The sequence below is a fragment of the Nematolebias whitei genome, chromosome 10 (genome assembly GCF_014905685.2).
Source record: "Nematolebias whitei isolate Nwh7 chromosome 10, NemWhi1, whole genome shotgun sequence".
Classification (NCBI taxonomy): Eukaryota; Metazoa; Chordata; class Actinopteri; order Cyprinodontiformes; family Rivulidae; genus Nematolebias; species Nematolebias whitei.
This window is the reverse complement of record NC_056507.1, coordinates 1,984,954-2,007,787: the sequence shown is the minus strand read 5'-3', so window position 1 is coordinate 2,007,787 and position 22,834 is coordinate 1,984,954. Positions and strand designations below refer to the sequence as shown.

Sequence of the window (22,834 nt, the reverse complement as noted above, 5' to 3'; positions counted from 1 at the left end):
TGTAGGGCAGCACGGTGGCGCAACTGGTAGAGCTGCTGCCTCTCAGCGAGCAGGTCCTTGGTTCAAACCCCGGTCCAGGGGCCTTTCTGGGTGGAGTTTGCATGTTCTCTCCGTGCATGCGTGGGTTTTCTCCAGGTACTCCAGTTTCCTCCCACAGACCAAAAACATGCATGTTAGGCTGATTGGTAACTCTAAATTGTCCCTAGGTGTGAGTGAGAGAGTGAATGGTTGTTTGTCTTGTTTGTCTCTATGTGTCCCTGTGATGGACTGGAGACCTGTCCAGGGTGTACCCCGCCCCTCGCACAGTGATTGCTGGACATGGGCACCAGCGACCCCCGTGACCCAAAATGGAATAAGCGGGTAAAGAGGATGGATGGATGGATAAAATTAAAGCCTCCTCCTTTCACGCACGCAGCGCCGTAAAACGTCGCCCGGAAGTAGTCATGCCGGCGTCCAATCAGAGCTCGAGGCCTCGTTGAAGAGCTGACCAATGGGGTGTCGGTGTCAGCTCGACAGACGCTGCAGCTGCGGTGGGGGAAGGGGTCGCTCAAGTTGACGGGACCGCCATCTTGAAAAGTACACTCGGCTATCCAACCGTTTCGCGCCTGACAGAATCAGTTTTAAACGCTTTATTTTCCTTGCGGGGATTTTTTTTGTCCTGTTTCTGCGTTCGTTTTTTAAGGCCCAGTGCTAATGGCGGGATAAACCACATAACCAAGACCCGGCTCTCCCCGCTGTCAGTCGGTAGGTTTACTTCCCAGCTCCGGCCACTCGCTGCCTCTGAGACGTTTAGCCAGCCGGCTAACGTTGAGGTAGCATTAAAAAAACACAGTTTACCGTTTTACCACCGTATGTTAATCAGTTAAACTTGTGCCCCTTTAACTTAAACGGGGATGACTGTTTCAAAGCATTTTATACTTATACTTACTATATAGCTACATTAAATGGCGTAACATTTTTTGAGTCGGCTAACAGGACGTTCACAGGCTAGCTTAGCTTCCAGCGGCGTTAGCCTGAACCGGTGTTTCTCTTCGAGCTAAATATTTACCAGCAGCTTATGTAAGGTTACGAGTTGCTTTATTAAGTTATTGTTCTAATGGTTCAGTCAAACCAAAGCGTTAGGCCTATATGTGGTGTATTGGGCAGTCTTAATGCATTGCTGCTGCGCACGATCTGCGTTTGTTTTCCTGATCACTTTAACAGGATCGGCGGAAAAACGTATATAATCATAAATACAGTGAATGGCGCATTTATTGTATATAACGTTTTAACGCGTTGTAAACAAATGCGGGCTTAATAAGTCGTGTTTTCCCGGAAGTCTTAATGGTTTTGTTGTGGTGTTTGGGTTTTGTAGATCCAAATCATTGTTTTCCGTCTCATTTATTGGAGTTTGAACACATCGTTGCAGTCAAGACGTTGCTTGTCTGGTCATTTTCATTACCAAACAGAAACAAACCATCAAGCCAACCTTTAAATATATTTCCAGTGTATTAGTTGTTTAAAAGTTTTATCAATCTCATTTCATTCACTCTTTGGCATTAAACTAATTTGTTTAAAAGTTGACGAGTGCTTTTAGGCGTTTTTCAGGTTTTTAAAATTGCATCACATCCAGTGCAAGTTATTTTTTTTCCATCATTAACAATAATCACTGACAAACTGTAACCGATGTTTTTTGGCACATTTCTCGCCTGAGCACGAGGGTGTCCCTGCTCTGTGGATAACATCACGCCTGGTACCAGTGCTGAAGAACAACCAACTGAACTCTGACTACAGACCTGTCGCTTTGACATCACATGCCACGAAGTCGCTAGAGGCTGGTCCTTAAGCGTGTCGGATCAGTGGTGGAACCAAACCTGGACCCCCTACAGTTTGCATACCAGCCACACATTGGAGTTGATGATGCCATCGTCTACCTGCTGCAGAGCCTACACACCTGGACAGGGCAGGCAGCACTGTCAGAGTCGTGTTCTTTGACTTTTCCTGTGCTTTTAACACCATAAGACCTGCTTTACTCTGCAGTAAGCTCCTAGACATGCAGGTGAATGACTCGCTGGTCACCTGGATCAGAGACTACCTCGCAGGTCGACCACAGCATGTCAGGCTGCAGAACACCTCCTCGGACACCATACTGAGCAGTGCTGGGGCTCCTCGGGGGACGGTCCTCTCACAGTTTCTTTTCACACACTACACCTCTGACTCCAGGCACAACTCACAATCCTGCCATCTGCAGAAGTTCTCGGATGACTCTGCCTTTGTGGGCTACATCACTGGTGACCAGTAGGCTGAATACAGTGGTGTGGTGGACAGAACCACCTGCAACTCAATGTTGGGAAAAACTAAAGATCTGCAGGTGGACTACAGAAAGAAGATCGGCACACCCTCCCATCAACATCAAGGGAACTAAGGTGGACATTATGGACTGCTACAAGTACCTGGGGGTCCACCTAGACAATAAAATGAACTGGACAGCTGACACCAACGCCCTCTACAAGAAAGGGCAGAGTCACCTTTTTCTTCTGAGGAGATTCAGGTCCTTTAATGTCTGCAGGACTATGCTGCAGATGTTTTACCACTCTGTGGCCTCCAACATCTTCTTGTATGCCATGATGTGCTGGAGCAGCAGGGTGAAGAAAGCTGATGCCAACAGACTCGATAAGCTCATGAAGAGAGCTCCTTAGTTCTGGGAGTGGACCTGCAGTCTCTGGCAGAGGTGTCTGAGCAGAGGATGCTGAGGAACCTGCTCCAGATCCTGAACAACACGTCACACACCCTGGACTCACCGCAGCACCTTCAGTCATAGACCGAGACCACCAAGATGCTCCACCGAACAACACAGGGAGTCCTTCCTCCCTGTGGCTATCAAACATTTAAACTCCTCCCCCTTTCTGCATATTAACTAAAATGTGGCCTAAAGTCTGGCTTTAGCAGTCCAAATCTAACATTAGTTTGGATTAATTTAACTCTAGATGCCTGCTTTAGTACAGTAATATGTTGTAAAGCTTTGCACCTTTTGATTTTGTTCTAAAGATCCTTTCAAGGAAAATTATTTTCAGGATTGCAGCTTATTGATATTCAGGCAGTCATTGTAGTCGGTAAGTTTAAAAACATGTGTGTTCCAGCACTGGATTGAATCTTGTGTTCTAGGATTGTAATGACGTCAGATACATGTTGTTTTATTTACAAGTCTGATACTCAGTAGAAACATGCACTGTCACATTTGATTTGTTTGTGCAGTGTCTCATTATCTAAATGTTGTTCTGCACTGACCATTTTGATTTTGCACAGCCACGTTCTAATGAAACCTTTGCTGTGTGGATATGCTCTTTACGTGTTTCTGAATGTGAAGTTCAGGCTCACGGAGATGCAGATTTAGATTCTGGGGATTGTTTGGTGTCAAATAAAAAGTCATTTTATTAATATGAGTGATGTATTGTTTTTGCTTTTAGTTAAGAAACTGCGTGATAAAGTATTTGCTCTGACCTGCCTTATGTTTTCCGTCAGTTTTTTCTGTTCCTGGTGTCTCCTGCTCGTTCATCTGCTTACCCTGGAATGGGCCACAACTCTGAAGGACTAGATCACATCTCTTTATAATCTGAGCTCCACTGTCTGGACTCCAACTCAAACAAAGGTAGGCAAGGAATGGAGAAGTTAGCTGTTCAGCCCTGTCTTAATCAATCTCCACTCCTTCCATAAACTGTTCCAGCGTAGTTTAAAATAATTGCAGCTATTTTGGAAAAATATCAAGCTAAACGGAAAACAAAAATATTTCAGATTAGGACATTATTTTATAGAATTGAACGGTTTTAAACGTCATTTTTATATGGTGGTTTTAGTAAGAAATGGTGTATAAATGTGTCATCGAGAGCAATGAACTTTTTGAATTGCGTGTTTTAGGATTCATTCATTCAACCTTTATTTAGACGGTAAATCCCACTGAGCCTCCAGGACTCATTTACAAGAGAGACCTGGTTTAACAAAGAATCATGACAACAACGACAACAATAGACAGTTATAAAAAGTCATACAATTTTTATTTTTTAAATTTTATTTTTTAAACGAATAGGATGGCTAAAAAAAGAAAAGTAACAAAAACGGCTAGATTCTAAGGCGAATGTAGAAAAGTGGAAAAAAAAAAGGATGTAGTTTTGATGCATTAGTGAAATTGTAGCAATTAAATATTAAAATTATTCAAACTCTCGGTATAAAAATAGAGCAACAATTATTTTGAACTTAAACAGAATAATTAACATTTTGTTAAGATACTTGAAATCTATGGAGAGCCATTTTATTCAAAATTAAATAAATGTGTTATTTAAAAATTATTAATAAATATTCCATTAAATAAATAAATAAATGTTCCCATGAAATGAAACATTTAAATAGAAAATGTTTAGGTTTTTTTTTTTTTTTTTTTTCAAAGATTTAATTTTTATTTATTTCAAGATTTGTTTATTTAATAATGGAATTTCATTTTGTGACATTTTTATTTTGTAAAGATACTTTACATATTTCTGGGGCTTTTATTTTTTTTAACCCATTATATTGCAATTTGCAAACTCCCCTCTGGCTTGTAGATTGATAAATCCCCCCCCCCCCCCCCCCCAAACGTATGCTCATTTTGCCAGCGTTGCTGCTCACTTTCATCCTGCATCCTTTCATCTGCATAAAGTTCAAATTGTTTGCATTGCACCTTGTTTACTTCATGTCTTCTCCTTTTTTTGTCTTAGAGCCAACATGTTTTGGAAATTTGACCTCCACACCACGTCCCACATTGACACGCTTCTAGAGAAGGAAGATGTGACTCTCACAGAGGTGATGGACGAGGACGACGTCTTGCAGGAGTGCAAGGCTCAGAACCACAAGTTGGTTGACTTCCTGTTGAGACCGCAGTGCATGGAGGACCTGGTCACCTTCATCACACAGGAGCCTAGTGCTGATGTTGAAGAGAAGGTTAAATACAAGTAAGAGAAATATTAAAAGGGAACAAAATGACATGTCTGTTTTTTTTTTTTACAATTTCAATATATTCTATAAACTGTAATCCAAACAAGCTGCCACGTCCCAGTTCTGGGCTGTTTGTTCAAAGCAGAGACACATTTCATGGGCTTTATTTTAAACATGACGTCCTGTAATGTCCAGACCATAAGCTGCTACTTTTTCACATGCTTCTAACCCCACAGTCTATACAGGGCTGCAGCTAATTTATGGATTATTTAAATTTTATTTTTTGATGGGCTACTTCATTCCACCAAAAGATTTAGCCTCGTCACACCCGGTCACCCACTTAGCTGCCCAACACACATCTCAATTGGGGGGGTGGGTCCTCGTGACTCAATGAGACTACCTGTATAAATAAAGGTTAAAAAAAATTGACCAATGAAATTACCGAACAGGTCACACCTCCCTCGTTGGAGGATAGCACAAGCTGTCCTCCATAGTTCGCAGGAGGAAGATGTGGGGGGTGGCAAGATGGGGTAGAGGTAGGGCAGCCGACTGGGACCCAAAAGTCCCAGGTTTGATCCCCAGCCATTCCCACATGTCGTGGTGTCTCTGAGCATGACACCCAATCCCCAATTGCTCCCTGGGCGCTGATCTGTACATATTTGTGTATGTTACCGGCATGTGTTTAATTAAAAATATTTTTAAAAAATCTGTGTAACTATTAACTAACGTGTTACAACGTGGACACCCGCGGCTTGTAGAAAGTGTGGCTCATGCAGTGCCTTGTGAAAGTACTGGGCCCCCTTGAACTTTTCAACCTTTTGCCACATTTCAGTCTTCAAACATAAAGATATAAAATTTAATTTTTATGTGAAGAATCAACAAGTGGGACACAATTTTGAAGTGGAATGAAATTTATTGGATGTGTCAAACTTTTTTAACAAATAAAAACTGAAAAGTGGGGCGTGCAGTATTATTGGGCCCCTTTACTTTCAGTGCAGCAAACTCAGTCCAGAAGTTCAGTGAGGATCTATGAATGATCCAACGTTGTCCCAAATGACTGATGATGATCAATAGAATCCACCTGTGTGTAATCAAGTCTCCGTATAAATGCACCTGCTCTGTGAGAGTCTCAGGGTTCTGTTCAAAGAGAGCATAATGAAGACCAAGGAACACACCAGGCAGGTCCGAGATACTGTTGTGGAGAAGTTTAAAGCAGGATTTGGATACAAAAAGATTTCCCAAGCTTTAAACATCCCAAGGAGCACTGTGCAAACAATCATATTGAAATGGAAGGAGTATGAGACCACTGCAAATCTACCAAGACCTGGCCGTCCCTCTAAACTTTCATCTGGAACAAGGAGAAGACTGATCAGAGATGCAGCCAAGAGGCCCATGATCACTCTGGATGAACTGCAGAGATCTACAGCTGAGGTGGGAGAGTCTGTCCATAGGACAACAATCAGTCGTACACTGCACAAATCTGGCCTTTATGGAAGAGTGGCAAGAAGAAAGACATTTCTCAAAGATATCCATAAAAAGTGTTGTTTAAAGTTTGTCACCTGGGAGACACCAAACATGTGGAAGAAGGTGCTCTGGTCACATGAAACCAAAATCCAACTGTTTGGACACAATGCAAAACAATATGTTTGGTGTAAAAGCAACACAGCTCATCACCCTGAACACACCATCCCCACTGTCAAACATGGTGGTGGCAGCATCATGGTTTGGGCCTGCTTTTCATCAGCAGGGACAGGGAAGATGGTCAGAATTGATGGAAGATGGATGGAGCCAAATACTGGACCATTCTGGAAGAAAACCAGTTTGAGTCTGCAAGAGACCTGAGACTGGGACGGAGATTTATCTTCCAACAAGACAATGATCCAAAACATAAAGACACATCTACAATGGAATGGTTCACAAATAAACGTATCCAGGTGTTGGAACGGCCAAGTCAAAGTCCAGACCTGAATCCAATCCAGAATCTGTGGAAAGAGCTGAAGACTGCTGTTCACAAACGCTCTCCATCCAACCTCACTGAGCTCCAGCTGTTCTGCAGGAAGAATGGGCAGAACTTCAGTGTCTCCATGTTCAAAACTGATGGAGACAAACCCCAAGAGACTTGCAGCTGGAACTGCAGCAAGAGGCGGAGCTACAAAGTATTAACACAAGGGGGCCCAATAATACTGCACGCCCACTTTTCAGTTTTTATTTGTTAAAAAAGTTTGACACATCCAATAAATTTCATTCCACTTCACGATTGTGTCCCACTTGTTGTTGATTCTTCACAGAAAATTTAAATGTTCTATCTTTATGTTTGAAGCCTGAAATGTGGCAAAAGGTTGAAAAGTTCAAGGGGGGCGAATACTTTCACAAGGCACTGTACTTGTACAAAATTATTGTTGTTTATTTATCGGGCATGGCTTATATTTGGGTGCGCTCAATAGTCTGGAAATTAAGGTAACTTATTACAACTACACTTAAACAGGAGAATAATTTTGTTAATCATTGAGGGTCAACACCTGGAAAAAGATTATCCCACTTGTGTTTTTATTATTTTTCAAGTGCGATGTCCCGTTTGTTTGCATAAAGGCATGAAAGTGAAAAAAGTTCAGTGCTCTAATACACGTTTCCCTTAGTTCCAGCAACATTTGCAACAATTCTGGCTATATGTGGAAAATATTTTAATTATTGGCTTTGAGCTCTAAATCCCGTCATCTCTGCTTCTCACTTTAGTTTTGATATCTTTGACATTTATGCTAATTTTTCTGTACACAAGCATTGCTGCTGGAATGTTTGATTATATCAACAAATAAAACTTCAGTACACCACAATATTTTATGTCTTGAGACTAAAAGTAGCTTTTTTTTTTATTTTTAGGTATCCCAATATTTCATGCGAGCTGTTAACATCAGATGTGAGCCAGATTAATGACAGACTGGGAGAAGATGAGAATCTGCTCATGAAGCTCTACGGTTTCCTCAAAAATAATCCACCTCTCAATCCACTCCTAGCCAGCTTTTTCTCCAAAGTCCTGTCAATTCTTATTGGACGCAAGCCTGACCAGGTGAGTCTGAAGAGTCACAATAATAGAATTACAGAAACGCCTAAATGTCTTGATCATTAATAATTAAATGTCCTGTAGTGGTTTTCATATTTAACAGAAGGTTTTATCTGATTTTTATCATGTTTTTTGATTTAACAGATAGTGAATTTTCTGAGGAAGAGGGAGGACTTTGTAGATTTGATGATCAAACACATCGGGACATCGGCCATCATGGACCTGTTGCTTCGAATGCTCACGTGCATTGAACCACAGCAGCTGCGACAGGATGTTTTAAACGTGGGTAACAGCGCAGCACTTATTTTTTTTAGCTTTACTGAAAATAATCCAGTGGTTTTCAATTTTCGTGATGAGTATTGCATCAGAAAATACTAAACTCTAAAACCCAGTATCGCATCATAAATAAATGGCATGCCACGATTAGCCATACTCATGAACCCTCCAACAACTACAGGAACATCTGGCGGCTCGTGAGATCCTGGGAACTGCCAACATGGCTCCCGTGGTAGTGGTGTACCATGGTTGTATGATTTTCCAGCACATAGTTGCATCCTGACGTTCTGAGGATGTCAGGGCAGGATCCAGAGGGTGGGTGGCTTAGGTGTGGGTGCAATGCATTATACAAGGGGGAGGGGGGCACTGCACCCCACCCAGTGGCACCACCTGCCCCATAAATGTTTTGATCTGTAATAATAATAATAAAAAAACGTGTATATACTGTATTTTCTGCCATACACGTCGCTCCGCCCGATAAGTCGCATCAGTCCATACTTGTCTAATAAAGTGTAAAAATCTATAAATGTGTCCCTTCGCCGTATACGTCGCATCTATTGTGCGTCACCACTGACGACCCGGAAATGTTGTGCCAAAAATCAATGGGCTGCCAAATGGCGGTGGCGGGAGCGTGCACAGGAGGACTTTAACAAGAATTTAACAAGATTAACACTTCAAACAATTATTTGTTTGCTCGAAATTATAGCAAAGGTGTGTCTCAGTCTTAACGTTTACTTAATAAATGCATTTTGACGGTCAAATCAGCTGCATTTCAAAAATGGTTTCGCTGCTGAGGTGCTGCGATGCGTGCACGTGCAGATGCACGAGCCACTGCATTTCCTTATAATTTAAAATGTTTTGTCTGAAGGACTCTAATCTGTTGACTAATGTATTTTTCAACTCATCCAACCCTAATTGACCTTTGAACTCCCCATGAAAAACAAGTAGAATGTTCTGTTTAGAGAATCTGGCCCATCAGGGAGGGGTTTGAAAAAGTAATAATCAGATGGCAGGAAGTGGGCAGGACGTCGTGAGGCTGGCGCTCCGTATTTGTTGATCAGTGGACGAGAGTGACCACATCTAAGCTTGTACCATTTAAAATGTCTTCACATTTTTCTGTAGGTGATGAATACGTTTTATTTTTGTCCTAATAATGGATTTTAATGTTTGATTTGTTTTCAAGTGGCTGAACGAGGAGAAGGTGATTCAGAGACTAGTCGACATGGTACAGCCTTCTCAAGATGAAGATGTGAGTTTTACACACATTTATATTTTATTTATCACCTAAACTTTTCTTTTTTTCTGAAATTGTGTTTTGTTTTGTTTTTTTACACAGAAACACTCGAATGCTTCTCAGTCCTTGTGTGAGATCATCAGACTGAGCAGAGACCAGATGTTTCAGGTCCAAGGTTACTCAGACCCTGACCCTCTGCTGGCCACACTTGAGAAGTATGTTTTTTTATTTTATTTTTTATTTAGTTTATGTCTGTCTTTTCTAGTAACCTTTGTTTGATGTTAACCTGTGAATTTATTTCTAGCTTCTCATCTCATGGAAATATTGAGCTTTTTTAAGTTTTCAGACTCTTGGGTCCAGTCTGAACCATCATGTATCCATTAGTCTTTCATTATATAGTAATTTTATTATCATTTTACAAAATATGCAATAAAATTACTAATCTGAGAGATAACCGTGTACAAACAAACAAATAGGTTTTATAGGCGTTAAACCAATAACGTCTAACTAAAAAGCTCAGTTTTCTTTTTTCATCCAACCTTTAATTTAAACAGGTTAGTCCCATTGAGCCACGAGGACTCATTTACAAGAGAGACCTGGATTTTAACAAAGAATGATGACAACAGTGGACAACAACAACGACAACAATAGACGATCACAAATGATGCATTCAATTATTTTTTTACAATTGAAAACAAAATTATAATTAAAAGGAAACATATCGAAAAAACAGCTAGATTATGAGAACTAAAAACAGGAACATCTGCAGGAACTTATCAGATGTTTTGAAGTCACTTAGAGAGGTCAAAGGTCGAGAGCTTCAGATCTTTTTACAGGATGTTCCAGGAAACAGGAGCGGAGCAGGAGAAGGTCCTGTTGTCTAGTTCAGTCCTCACTGAGGGAACACTGCAGGTAATAATGTCCTGAGAGCGCACGCTGTAGCTGCACTCACACAGAGACATGTAGGAGGAGATGTATGAAGGCAGCAGACCAAGAAGTGATTTAAAGATGAAAATGTACCAGTGGGAGAGTCTGTGTGAAGTTAATGGTGACCAGTTAACCAGTGAATACTGGGTGCAGTGGTGGGTACGGTAGTTACAGCCAGTTATGAATCTTAGTGCACCATGATAGACAGCATCCAACATCTGCAGCATCCAACATCTGCAGCATCCAACATCTGCAGGGTTCTTGTAGGAGCGTTCATGTAAATAATGTCACCGTAATCAATGGAGGGAAGGAAAGTCACAGATACAAGGTGTTTCCTAACATTCAGGGTTAGACAGAATCTGTTTCTGAAAAATAAACCCAGTTTAACTTCCAGTTTCTTTACCAAGTTTAACACGTGAATCTTAAGAGAGATGGAAGTCGACCGGGCGGTACACTCTGGACAGGACGCAAGTCCATCACAGGGCCAGGTTTCTGCAGGAGCCTTGTTTTATTTTATGTTTTATTTAGTTTGTTGACACAACTGAGTTAATAGTTAACCAATACTGATTGGCCAGGTTTGCAACATTTACGTTTTTGTCATTTCATTCTGGTGTTTATCCATTTTCTGTTGAATCCGTTTACATCATCTTCTGTTCTTCCTCAGGCAGGAGACGGTGGAGCAGCTGCTCTCTAATATTTTTGAAAAGGAGAAGAATGAGTCTGCAATTGTCAGTGTGATTCAGATTCTGCTCACCTTGTTTGAAACAAGAAGACCAGCGTATGTCCTGTTATCTGATGTTTTTTTTTTAAAGTTTGATGAGATAAACTTTGGGGATAATTTAATCTACAGCCGTTGTTTTGCAGCACACAGTTTTAGTCTTTTAACACACACGGCACGTTTTAGTCATCGTGTTCCTCTCTCTGTGCTGCAGGTTCGAGGGTCATATGGAAGGTCCTCCTGGGATGTCCCACTCTTCATTCTCAGTCAACCACAGCATCCTGGAGGCTGTGAGACCTCGTCTCAAAGACTTTCACCAGCTGCTACTTGAACCCCCCATGGTAAAAAACATCTGATGTGATCTGTTTCAGTTGATGTTTTGTTTCTAATTTCAATCAGCGTCGTTCACTCTGAAGCTTTGAGTCATATTTACTGATCGGTGTTTGTTCTCCACCTTCAGAAAATTGTTATGAAAACTACTTGGGGTGTGCTCGACCCACCCGTGGGCAACACTAGGCTGAACGTGGTCCGACTAGTCGCGAGTCTGTTGCAGTGCAACACTCACAGCATCAACACAGAACTCATAAACCTCAACACACTGGGAATTGTACTAGTGAGTAACGCTTTTTTATTTTTTCACCCTTTACACGCCAACCACCCAAATATCAGGAAACATCTGCAACGTATTTTCCAAGAGGAGTTTATCTGAATCCTTTTTACAAAACGGCTCTTCAATATGGTGACAGTCCCTCCTTAAGCTGCCTCTGGTCATTCGTTAGTGCACTGAATACGTTTATATACGCAAAATTAAGGGTCCTCCATGTTTTATGTCTTTTACTGAACCCTGAGGAACTCCATAAATAACTGTTAGTCCTTTGTGAAACTCAAATAAATGTCTTTGTAGATGTTTACTCAACTGACCTGCAACTATTTTCTGTAGAATTTTTGAGATGAATGTTCGATTAGATGTAGGTCTATAATTGATCAGAATTCCTGAATCAAGATCAACAACCTTAAAGCGCTGTGGTACGTAGGGCCGGGCAACAATCGGATATCGATATATGTCACGGTATACTTTTATTCAATAACGGTGATTTGAGTTTTAAGCACATTTTCAATATTTGATATGATTACAGAGTTTCACTGACGCATTTCTATTTCTGTTCGTGTTGAAGCGGCCGCTTCAGTTTCAACCCGGACAGAAAGCGCCGCGACACAACTACGTCAGTGCGTGGTGACTTCCCTACACGATGTAAACAATTGTAAACCCTCTCCTGTAATTGTGTTTTTTCTTCTTCTTTTCGATAGGATATGTATTTCAAATACATCTGGAACAACTTCCTCCATATTCAGGTGGAAATCTGCACCGCAATGATTCTAGCGATGCCTCCTGCTCCCGTAGAAAGCCAAGCAGAGGGAGAGCAACACGTGAGAGAGAGCGCTCTCATCCAACATGTAAGACTGATGTGCACAAACCATTGTTTCTTTATCGAGTTTACAAACGTTGCACTTAAAGAACAGGGAATTGGATTGAAGGTCAATGTACACCTCAAATCAGAGCTGAGCAATAAATATATTCAACATGTCAAGATTTTTTCTTGGTGAGATATCAACACGACGATGATCTACACATGCAGTGTCTGCAGTATTGTGGACTTTGTTCCGGTCCATTGTGGTGAAGAGGGAGCTGAGCTGTAAGACAAAGATCTCTGTTTACCGGTCGATCTACGTTCCTCCCCTCACCTCTGGTCATGAACTCTGGTAGAGACTGAAAAAATGAGCTTGTGGATCCAGGAGGTTGAAATGAGTTTCCTCTGCAGAGCTGGACTCTCCCTCAGAGACAGGGGGAGAAGTTCAGTTATCAGGAGAGACTCGGAGCAGAACCGCTGCTCCTCCACATCCAGAGGAGCGAGTTGAGGTGGTTCAGGAGGAGACCCAGGACATGCTGGAGAGACTGCATCTCTGTTGGCCTGGGAACACCACGGAGTCCTCCCAGAAGATGTGGCTGTGGAAAGAGATGTCCAGACCTCGCTGCTCAAGATGCTGCCCCCAAGACCCGACTTCAGAATGAAGTTCGGAGGGAAGGAATTCTAGTCGTATCTTCAATGTTTTGAAGGGCTCTAATCCCATTTATTTTCTTCTTAGTGTGTGTTTGATAGAAGTTGTCTTTTTTTGTCCCCCCACAGACAACAGATTGTCTCTTAGAATAAAAACAAACTTTAAGCGGTCCAAACTGATTTAGTATGCGTCTCCATCAGCTCTTTCAGAAGTGCCAGTTAATCCAAAGAATCGTTGACGCCTGGCACTCCAATGAAAAAGAGCAGTAAGTATTCTTGTTGCTGCTTTTACTGCTAAACTTTTACCGTAATTGACTCCTAATTTGGTTTGCTCGTGCACTTTAGGGCAGAAGGCGGTCGGCGACGAGGCTACATGGGTCACCTCACCAGAATAGCCAACTCTATAGTTCATAACAGTGAGAAAGGCCCGAACGGACCGCAGATCCAGCAGCTCCTCTCTGGTAAGCTCTCACTTCATCTTTGTTGGCTCCAGTACAGGAACATTCCTGTCATTGAGAGATTCAGAGACTGAGCTGAAAACAGCTCCTCAGACTGAAGAAGTCTCTCGGATGAGAGACGAAACGTTTCTATATTTTTTTGCTTTGTTTTGTTTTTTGTTTTTCTGAATGTCCAGAGGACCAGATTTAACTTTTTTGGATTTTTCTACCTGGATTATTGAGCATGCATCAGGATATTCCTGTCATTGATTTTACACGGTTTGTTTTAGAAGAAATGTATATTTAGTCATCAATTATCCATATTTTATTAGATTATAATTATTGTAAATATTGTTTTTAGTAGGTGATTATAGACGATGTTTGTCTTTTCATTAAACAAATAAGTTTTTGTTGGTATAATGTTTCCTTTTGAGCCTTATTGGTTTTTATTTTTTTTAACCCTTGGCAGACCTTCTGGAGGAAAATCAGCCACATATTTATCTTTTCCATGTTTAGATTTCTGTAGGTGCAGCCAATAAACAATATATTTTTTTTATTTTTTTTACGAAGCTTAAAGATTCTTCTAGTAGATTTTTTTTGTAAGTTTTTTCAGATGCTCAGTAATTTTACTGCACACATGTTCCTGAGGGGAAATCAGCCACATTACGATCATACCTGCAAACTTGTCACTTTTCAGCAAAATTTGTCGTTTTCAAACTAAAACATGTCATTTACGTGGTTCACGTAGATCCGAAGAGTTCTTTTGGGGGGTGGAGGCGTTCAGAGGCAGGGTGGATGGCATCATTTCTCTTTAAGAAACAACGTTCCTCCGACGGGGGGAGGGGAGGGGGGGGGAGACGCCTTCGTGTTCTTGTAGTACAAGAATCGGCCACTGGATGGCGCTTCACAACATCTAGCTTCAACACTTGCTCAGAAGTCTTCTTGATGCTTCGCTGTGTGACTCATGGTCGAAACCATCAAACCTACAGAATGAACACAGTAACTATAATCACTGGACAGAAAAGTGCCAAATACCTACGTAACCAAAATTATTTTAAAAAAATTAAATACCAATAAATATTACCCAGAAGTCTTATTGAGGTCATGTGACCAGAGGTCAAATAGTACCAGTAAAATGCGGTAAATATTCATTAAATTAGTACCATTGATTTTATTGCTAAACACTTTTGGTAACAGCTGCTGTTTTTAAATGTACTTTCTAAATAAATTTGTTGTGATTTTTACTCTGCAGAGCTCATATGAGCAGGAGGGAGGAAGTGAGAAGAGCCCCCCCTCCGGTTGTGTCCTCTGCTCCGTGCAGAGCTTAAAATGAGATCCCGGTATTTAAACGTATATTTACCGTACAAAGGAAGTTGTCACACAGAGATAATTTTAAAGCTTTTATTAAAACATGTAACAGGCTTGACTCCATTGCCCGACCATCGACACGCGTTGATGCAAAGCTTACGGGCGGCAGCGCCGTTTCTTCGACAGCCAGATCCATCGCTTTTAACATGAAAGCTGCGTCATAAGAAATATTATTTCTGAACAAATGAACGGGTCTGTGCATGAAGCGTAAAATACAGGAGCGATACGGGAACGATCTGAGAAAATGAATGCACGTCTGTCTTGCATTATTTGTCATCTTTTTCATCCCTTCTGAGTTTGCAGATATGTACAATAAATAAATACAACTTAATCCCATATTTATCATATTGAATGATGCATTCCTCTTGGTAATGTTTTATTCTTACCTCCCTGTACCTTTGATTTTATTTTTATAATAACTCTCTAAGTTGTGCCCTGCTTTTATGTTTGAGCCTTTGGAAAGATTTACTGGAGTAAATATTTCACTCAGACCAGAGGAAAAAACTTATTCCTGGCTGGACTTGCTGTGGAGTCTCGCCTCTCGTCTCGTCCCGACAAAATTGTTTCAGTTTGAATATAAAGAGCAAAAACTCACTTGTAATTTGCACAAGTAACGTTTGATTAAATAATAACGGTCTGAGCTCCATGCAGGCTGCAGAATCCATTGACTTTCCTCCAAATCAGGATGTAAACAGCTCCGTGCTCTCACAGCTGGTCGTGTATCCAGGTCTGGAAAAGCAGAACACAAATGAGAGAGAAGCATGGACAGGAAGGGTTTTAGAAAAAAGTAGATGATACAAACTAGAGAAATTACATTTCCTGAGAAAATGCAATGTGATTATTTATTGCTGAAGAACTTGCTGAAATTAGCTAAAAACATTCTGAAATGAAGCTGAAATGGAAAAACACGCCTATATAAAAAGATAGGTGAAAAGACTGTTGGAGTCAGTCTCCCCACCATCAGACATCTACACCTCCAGATGCAGGAAGAGGGCCACCTGCATCATGAAGGACCTCACTCACCCAGCACACACTTTTTGCCCCACTCCCCTCAGGAAGGAGGTTGAGGAGCATTAAGTGTAGAAGCACTAGACTGAGGAACAGCTTCTACCCTGAGGCTGTTATTAGACTCATGACTCTCTAACCAGGAGAATCACTGTGGAAAAAAGAATCTCTGTAATGCCACTTGATTGTTTATATGTGCTGCTGATTATCTCATGCTGCTGATTTATTTCACGCTGCTGTGTTCATTCGTTCTCATCTGCTCACATAGGCTCATGTTCGTGCTGCTGTTGTTTGGCGTATTGTTTTTGCACTATTAGTGCAAAAAGTTGAAATAGGTGTTAAAAATATTTCATTCGCTGAACAAGTGAAAGTTAGCATAAAAACAGCTAAATGATAGCTGAAATAACTGAAACTAGGAGAAATAAACTGAAAGGATCCTAACAAGCTGAAATTAGCAGAAATAAGTTAATTATGTTGAAAGTTACAAAAATGACCATGAAAAACTTGAATTTATCTGAAAACGGCTGAAATTAACTAAACATGCTAAAAAGTTAGTTGAAAAGGTAAAACAAGCTTAGAGTAGCAGACGAAAGCAGAAAGAACATGTTTGCCCAGTTGGGTTGAAAGAAGCAGAAATGAACACAAAAAAGTGGAAATTTACTAAAAGTAGAAACTAGCAAAAAAAAAAAACAGCTGAAAAGTAGCTAAAAGGGCAGAAAGAAGCTTAAATTACAAGAAGGATGTGGATAGAGCACATTTGTGCTGAATTAGACTGAAAAAACTGAAATTGTTGTAAAAAAATGTGGAATTAGCTGAAAAAGCTAAAATTAGCATGAAAACAGCTAAATAGTAGCTGAAATATCAGAAAAAGCTGAAACTTTCATAAATAAGCTAAAAGGACCATAATAAGCTGAATTTAGCAGAAAGAAGTTAGAAGCACAAAAATGTTGTAGTTAGCAGAAATATTCTGAAATTGGGCACAAAACGGCTGAAAAAACAGCTGAAAGTAGCTGAAAACAGTTTAAATTTTCAGCAGGAAGCTGAAAGAAGCTGAAGCAGAACAAACTGTGAAAGGAGCAGTAAAAGGTGGTAAACACATCTAAAGATTTGAAGGATGGAAAATGAGCTCAGTTCATTTTCTGTGAGAACAAAAAAGTCAGAAAAGGCTAAATATTTCAAACAGCTAAAGTTGCACCAACACCAAAAGTCACAGCAGGATTGTCCTGAAAGAGCCGAACGTTTTGATTTATGATTTGTTTCATAAAGCATGGAGCAACTAATTTGCTGATAAGTGTTTTGTGTTGCAGAACTACCCTCAGAGGCCAGAGAGAAGTGGGAGGCGTTAATTTCTGGGCAGCTTGCCGACACAAACAAACGAAACACCGTCGACCTGGTGAGTAGCCGCAGAAACATCAACTTACTGTAATTTACGTTCTATTAAGCACAACCGAATATAAGTCGCACCCACTAAATAAAATAATAATAATTGTACATATTTAGTCCACGCTTTTTTATATGGGGTGTTCACATTGTAACATGAGATATGTACATAGAAAGTTTTAAAAAACTTAATTAAATACGTACCTGTAACATACGTACAGTAATTTATTTATGGTAAAAACCAAAAAAATACAGTAGCTTACCAGGAAGTCATTAATCGCTGTCTTCTGGTTTTTCTTCTGGTTTTCTAAGTGACTTAAGTTTGGATTAGTTTAATAAATGGAGAGTTCCTTATCTTTATAAACTCTTATTACACATTGCATTTTTAATCAAATGTTTTTTTTCTAAAAGTTGCTTCAACGATCTGGTTTTAGTTTTTAATTTTTATATGCTCGTTGAAAGAGTGTGCTGTATGCTTTGTTGTAATAATCAAATCTTTTTTTAACCAGGTCAGTCACTTGAAAACTAAATCTCAATTTTTATAATAACTTGGCCAACAGGCGAAAAAATGAATAAAAGACTAAAACAGACTAACACAACGTACAACCAAACATCTAAGCTACAGACAGTGGTGGGCACAGTACCGCTCATCTGCTACTAGTGGAACTAACTTTCCGTTTAGCGGAGGTTCTCCAATTTTTTTATTTTTAAAAGACCGTTCTCCACTCTAAAAGCTTACAGGAGAATGGTGATTTACACAGAGCGATGCTACGCTATGAAGAGCTAAACACCACTCGGTGACATCACCACCCTCGCAGTGCTTCCCGCCTCATATCTAATTCTAATTCAGACTCGTGGTGTCAGTTTACAGACATTAACAGGCACTGGCAGAAATTAAACCAAACCACAACAGGGAAATAACATGAAAAACACATTTTCACACTCGGATACATTGTGAACAGTCAGAAAAATTGCACATATAATTCCTACCCAGCATGCTTTGCAACGCTCACACTGTCTCTGGGACGTGACTCTCTCACACATTTCACACATCTTTAATGTAAACAGATTAATCGCAGAGAGAATATTGACGACGTACAGCAACTTTGTAGTTCCGGTAGTCCCTCGCTACTTCGCGGTCCAACATTCGCTGGTTTTCAGTGTAAGACTGTACACGACACACGGTTGGCTGATTCTTGGAAGGCGACCAAACGGAGCATGGTGCTCTGTACCCCGGGCACTGATTGGCTCAGGAACCCTAGCAGTTCGTCTGCTCTCTTGCTGTGCTTTTTTGGGAAATTTATTTGAAGCCTTACGATGCCACCCAAGTGTTCTGCGCGTTCTAAGGTTTCAGATAACGATCCCGATCTCCAGAGAATGGTGCTTACCATAAAAGAGAAGGTGGGAGCTTCTCAACATGTTGGAGGAAGGGAGAACCTACGCAGATGTTGGCCTCCATTGCGGGATCAACAAATCTACGGTTTGCTATATCAAGAAGGATGAGAAGAATATCGGGTCTACGGCAGCAGTGATTTTCAACACCGCCGCACAGAGGGTGGTGACTTCCCGCAATAAGACGATTGTGAAGGTGGAATCTGCATTAGCCGTGTGGATTAACGATTGCTGTAAAAAGAATATCACGCTGGATACAAGCACCATCCGGACAAAGGCCAAACAACTTCATGATGTTCTGGCAGCCAAAAGGGACGTTCACAACGATGATGGGCATGACGAAGAGGACAACGAGGAGGACGACGCTGAAGTGGAACTTTTGAGTGCTTTGCCCACCGGATCAACTCCATTCAGTGCCAGCGAGGGCTGGTTCGTCAAATTTCAGAAACACTTTGGACTTGAGAGCATTTCTCTGTACGGAGATGTTGCCTCTGCGGATACAGCAGGAGCCGAGGAGTACGTGATCAACACGTTCAAAATTATGATCGAGGAGGGGGGCTACAGGCCTGAACTAGTTTTCAACATATCGGGGAGTGGTGGCGCAGAGGTTGGAGAAGGTGGGCCTGTGATCGGAAGATCGCCGGTTCAAGCCCCAGTACCGACAACATCAAAAATGTGGGTGGGGTAGGTGAAGCATCCACACCTGCCCCCACCCTCATTCGCCCCACTTTGGGCCAATGAGCAAGACCCTTAACCCCCGTCTGCTCCCTAAACAGGTCTCTCTTGAAAATGAGTTCTCTTGGCTCAATGAGACTACCTGGATAAATAAAGAGTAAATGAAAAAAGCACGGGCTTATTTTGGAAACGGATGCCATCTCGCACTTTTCTTATGAAAGATGAAGCCAAAGCCCCTGGTTTTAAGGTCCAAAAAGATGGGGTACCTTTGATCGTGTGTGGAAATGCTTTGGGCTTTATGATAAAGCCAGGGCTTATTTGTAAGTCATTTTAACAACATGCGTATATGTACTGCACAGCACTGCAAAATTTTATGAGTACTCACCAGCTCTGCAGAAGCTCAGTTCTGGTCTGGCTCAGTTCCGTTCAGCTACCCTGCAGCATGACAAGCCCACCACCCCGTCCAGGTCGATGTGCACGTGCTGCTGCTCCAGGAAGGACACTCAGCACGCAAGGCTGCCCAGGATTAGTCCACCACCTCTGCCCGATCCGGACCAGCATCGCGTGACCAGAATATGTTGCCTGCAGCCCCCAGGATCTGGGTCACACTGAGTCCGGATCAACTGCAGACCAGGTCACCAGTGAAGATACAACTTGAGCTCGGCTTCAGGATTATTTGAGGCTTTCCTGACAGTTCTGTGAACTTGATAGATATCGTAGATTTGCGTTGCAAAACTTTACCTCCGTTTCGGAAGAAAGCAGCAGCTGGAAGCACTGTTGGCTTCTGGGTAATGTAGTTCTTTTGACTGGTGTTACAGTGTAGACTTATTGAAAGAAAACTACAAAATGGCGGTGCCTGTCTGAAGTATTTTTTCGTTAACGTTTTATCTCGTATCGTCCCAATCACGTGAGTAATATTAAAGTAGACAAAAGTTGAAAAACTGCAAAGTAGCGAGGGACTACTGTACGTGCACGCTCATGAAGCGCAGCATAGCGTTGGCCTCGTATTACAGATATTTAATAAGAAATAAAACACTGTAAACAAGTTCAATAGAAGATCAACAAAGTAGGTGTAGTTCAGTTTCTGAAAGAGCCGAGCCTTTTCATTCTGAAATGGACGTTTGTGCAGGTGAACACGCATCACATCCATTCTTCCAGCGATGATGAGGTGGACTTTAAAGATGGTGGTTTTCACCAAGACTCCTCGCTTCAACAGGTAGGACCTGAACACACAGACTCAGCTTGGGTGCTTTACTGGTTTTATTGACATACAGCTGCTACAGAATGCTAAAATACGTACCTGTACTGGCAGCAGATACTTGAAAAGCTGCTTTAGAAAGCGAACGCAGCAATCTGTGCTGGACACGTCGCAGCTCGGACTGTGACTGTAGACGAGAAGCAAAGATTCATTTTAGAAAGTCTAAGCTCATGTTGACCAGAACTTTTGACACTTGGCACTGGTTGGTGTTTCTGTCATTCTGGGTGTTGTGTGTCAATAAAAGACTCGTATCAAAGCTGAGCTACTTCCATGTTCTCATATCTAGAGTCTCCCTCTGTTTTTGTTTTTTCTTATGTGTGTAGACAGGCCTTAAAATAAAAATAAAAAAGTCTCCACAACACTGAAGCGTCTCTCCACCGTGCTTTGGATGAGTGTACTCAATTACTAATCATGATTAGAAAACTAAATTTAGTGAAACGCACAGTGATGGGATGGAACAGTTGACAAAAATCCTAGGTTTGATTTTATCACCATGACTTTTGTTTTTCTCCCCTGTATCTAATTTGATCTATTTTGTAAACATCCAGAAATCCCGTATGAGTATGGATTATGATGGCTAATCCACATTTACACGTTTTAAACCTCGGTTTTTCTCTGGATGTTTCCTGTAGTAAAACTGAAGCAGCTTGGTGTTAAGCACCAGGTTGACCTCAGATCTGTTTTTTTTTTTTTCTTGTCATAGCAAAGATTTAAAACCTTGAACCACCTCACAGTGGTTTACTTGGTTTGATACTGATATGTAGATAAAATTCTGCACAATCTTATTTACAAACTGATGCATGAATTTCTCATGTACATTTTACACCCAATCCCAGTTTTTTTATTTATTTTTATCAGAACTGAGATCATATTTCACACTCTTCTGTCAAGATTGTCCATATTTATGCATTTGCTCTATTTTTGTTCTGCAAGTAATGACCATCTTTGTGTAGATCCAAGACTATATCATTATCAATGGTCCTGGGTCTTGCCAGGCCTTTTCTGATTATCAGATGCAACAAATGACGTCCAATTTTATTGAGCAGTTCGGCTTCAATGATGAAGAGTTTGCTGACCAGGACGACGTTGTGGAGTGAGTACGCATCCTGCATGACTGCACTTGTCTGAACTTTGTGTGCCATTGAAATAACACGACACTTAAGACATAACCAAGCTGGTGGATGAGGTTTTAATCATTTATGAATTACATATTTGCCTCTTTGTCAGGAATGAAACATGTTAAATCTAAAAAAACTATATTGATCATCACTCTGATTCCAAGATGAGATTAAAGTCCTGAATGACCTAAATATGAAGCTTGTGTTTAAAAATCACAGACTTGAAGATGCCATTAATAGCAATGGTTATTACAAATCTGATTTTGCACTAACATTACCATTTATTGTCCCCCATCGCAAAGTAAACGGGGGAAATTGGAAATACTCCCTCCGTCCGTTCATGCATGTTGTAAACGTGAAAATTTGAAAAATGAGGTACTGACTTCCATTTTGGTGTGTGGCTGCATCTAGGAGCAAGAAAGTTTAAAATACTGGGTTGATATCCACCACCTTATAGAGATGTATACTGACAACCCCCATCATTTTAAGAAACTATGCTTTCAAGTTTTTATATTGCTTTAAAGTATCCATCTATCCATCCATCATCTACCTGTTTCTTTCTTTGCGGGTCACGGGGATCACTGGTGCCCAGCATCACTGAGCAAGAGATGGGGGACACCCTGGACATGTCACACGTCCATCACAGGGACACATAGACAAATTAGACCAACAACCAGATAGTTTCCTCAAATGATTGGGGTGGCCAAATAATAATCTATTGTGTGCCTAGGCCACCATTGGCCACCGGTGTGGTTGCACCATTGGTCACCCCTCTGGTTGCTCTATTGGTCACCCCTCTGGTTGCTCCATTGTCACCTCTCTGGTAGCTCCATTGGTCGCCCCTCTGGTTGCACCATTGGTCACCCCTCTGGTTGCTCCATTGTCACCTCTCTGGTTGCACCATTGGTCACCCCTCTGGTTGCACCATTGGTCACCCCTCTGGTTGCTCCATTGGTCACCCCTCTGGTTGCTCCATTGGTCACCCCT

At 41.2% G+C, this 22,834-nt stretch overlaps 2 protein-coding genes across 2 annotated transcripts in view; both read left to right on the top strand.

Moving 5' to 3' along the window:
• Window positions 1-22,834, top strand: part of lrp5 (low density lipoprotein receptor-related protein 5) — a 398,826-nt gene that overhangs the window by 257,061 nt on the left and 118,931 nt on the right. The window lies entirely within an intron of this gene.
• Window positions 513-21,826, top strand: ppp6r3 (protein phosphatase 6, regulatory subunit 3). The gene is made up of 16 exons (XM_037683233.1): window positions 513-744; window positions 3,502-3,628; window positions 4,728-4,961; window positions 7,822-8,008; window positions 8,147-8,284; window positions 9,462-9,527; window positions 9,615-9,727; window positions 11,104-11,217; window positions 11,372-11,498; window positions 11,618-11,770; window positions 12,466-12,612; window positions 13,416-13,480; window positions 13,560-13,675; window positions 17,332-17,417; window positions 20,601-20,687; window positions 21,725-21,826. The coding sequence occupies exons 3-16, from the start codon at window positions 4,735-4,737 to the stop codon at window positions 21,824-21,826; spliced, it is 1,728 nt and encodes a 575-aa protein (XP_037539161.1). The 5' UTR covers window positions 513-744; window positions 3,502-3,628; window positions 4,728-4,734.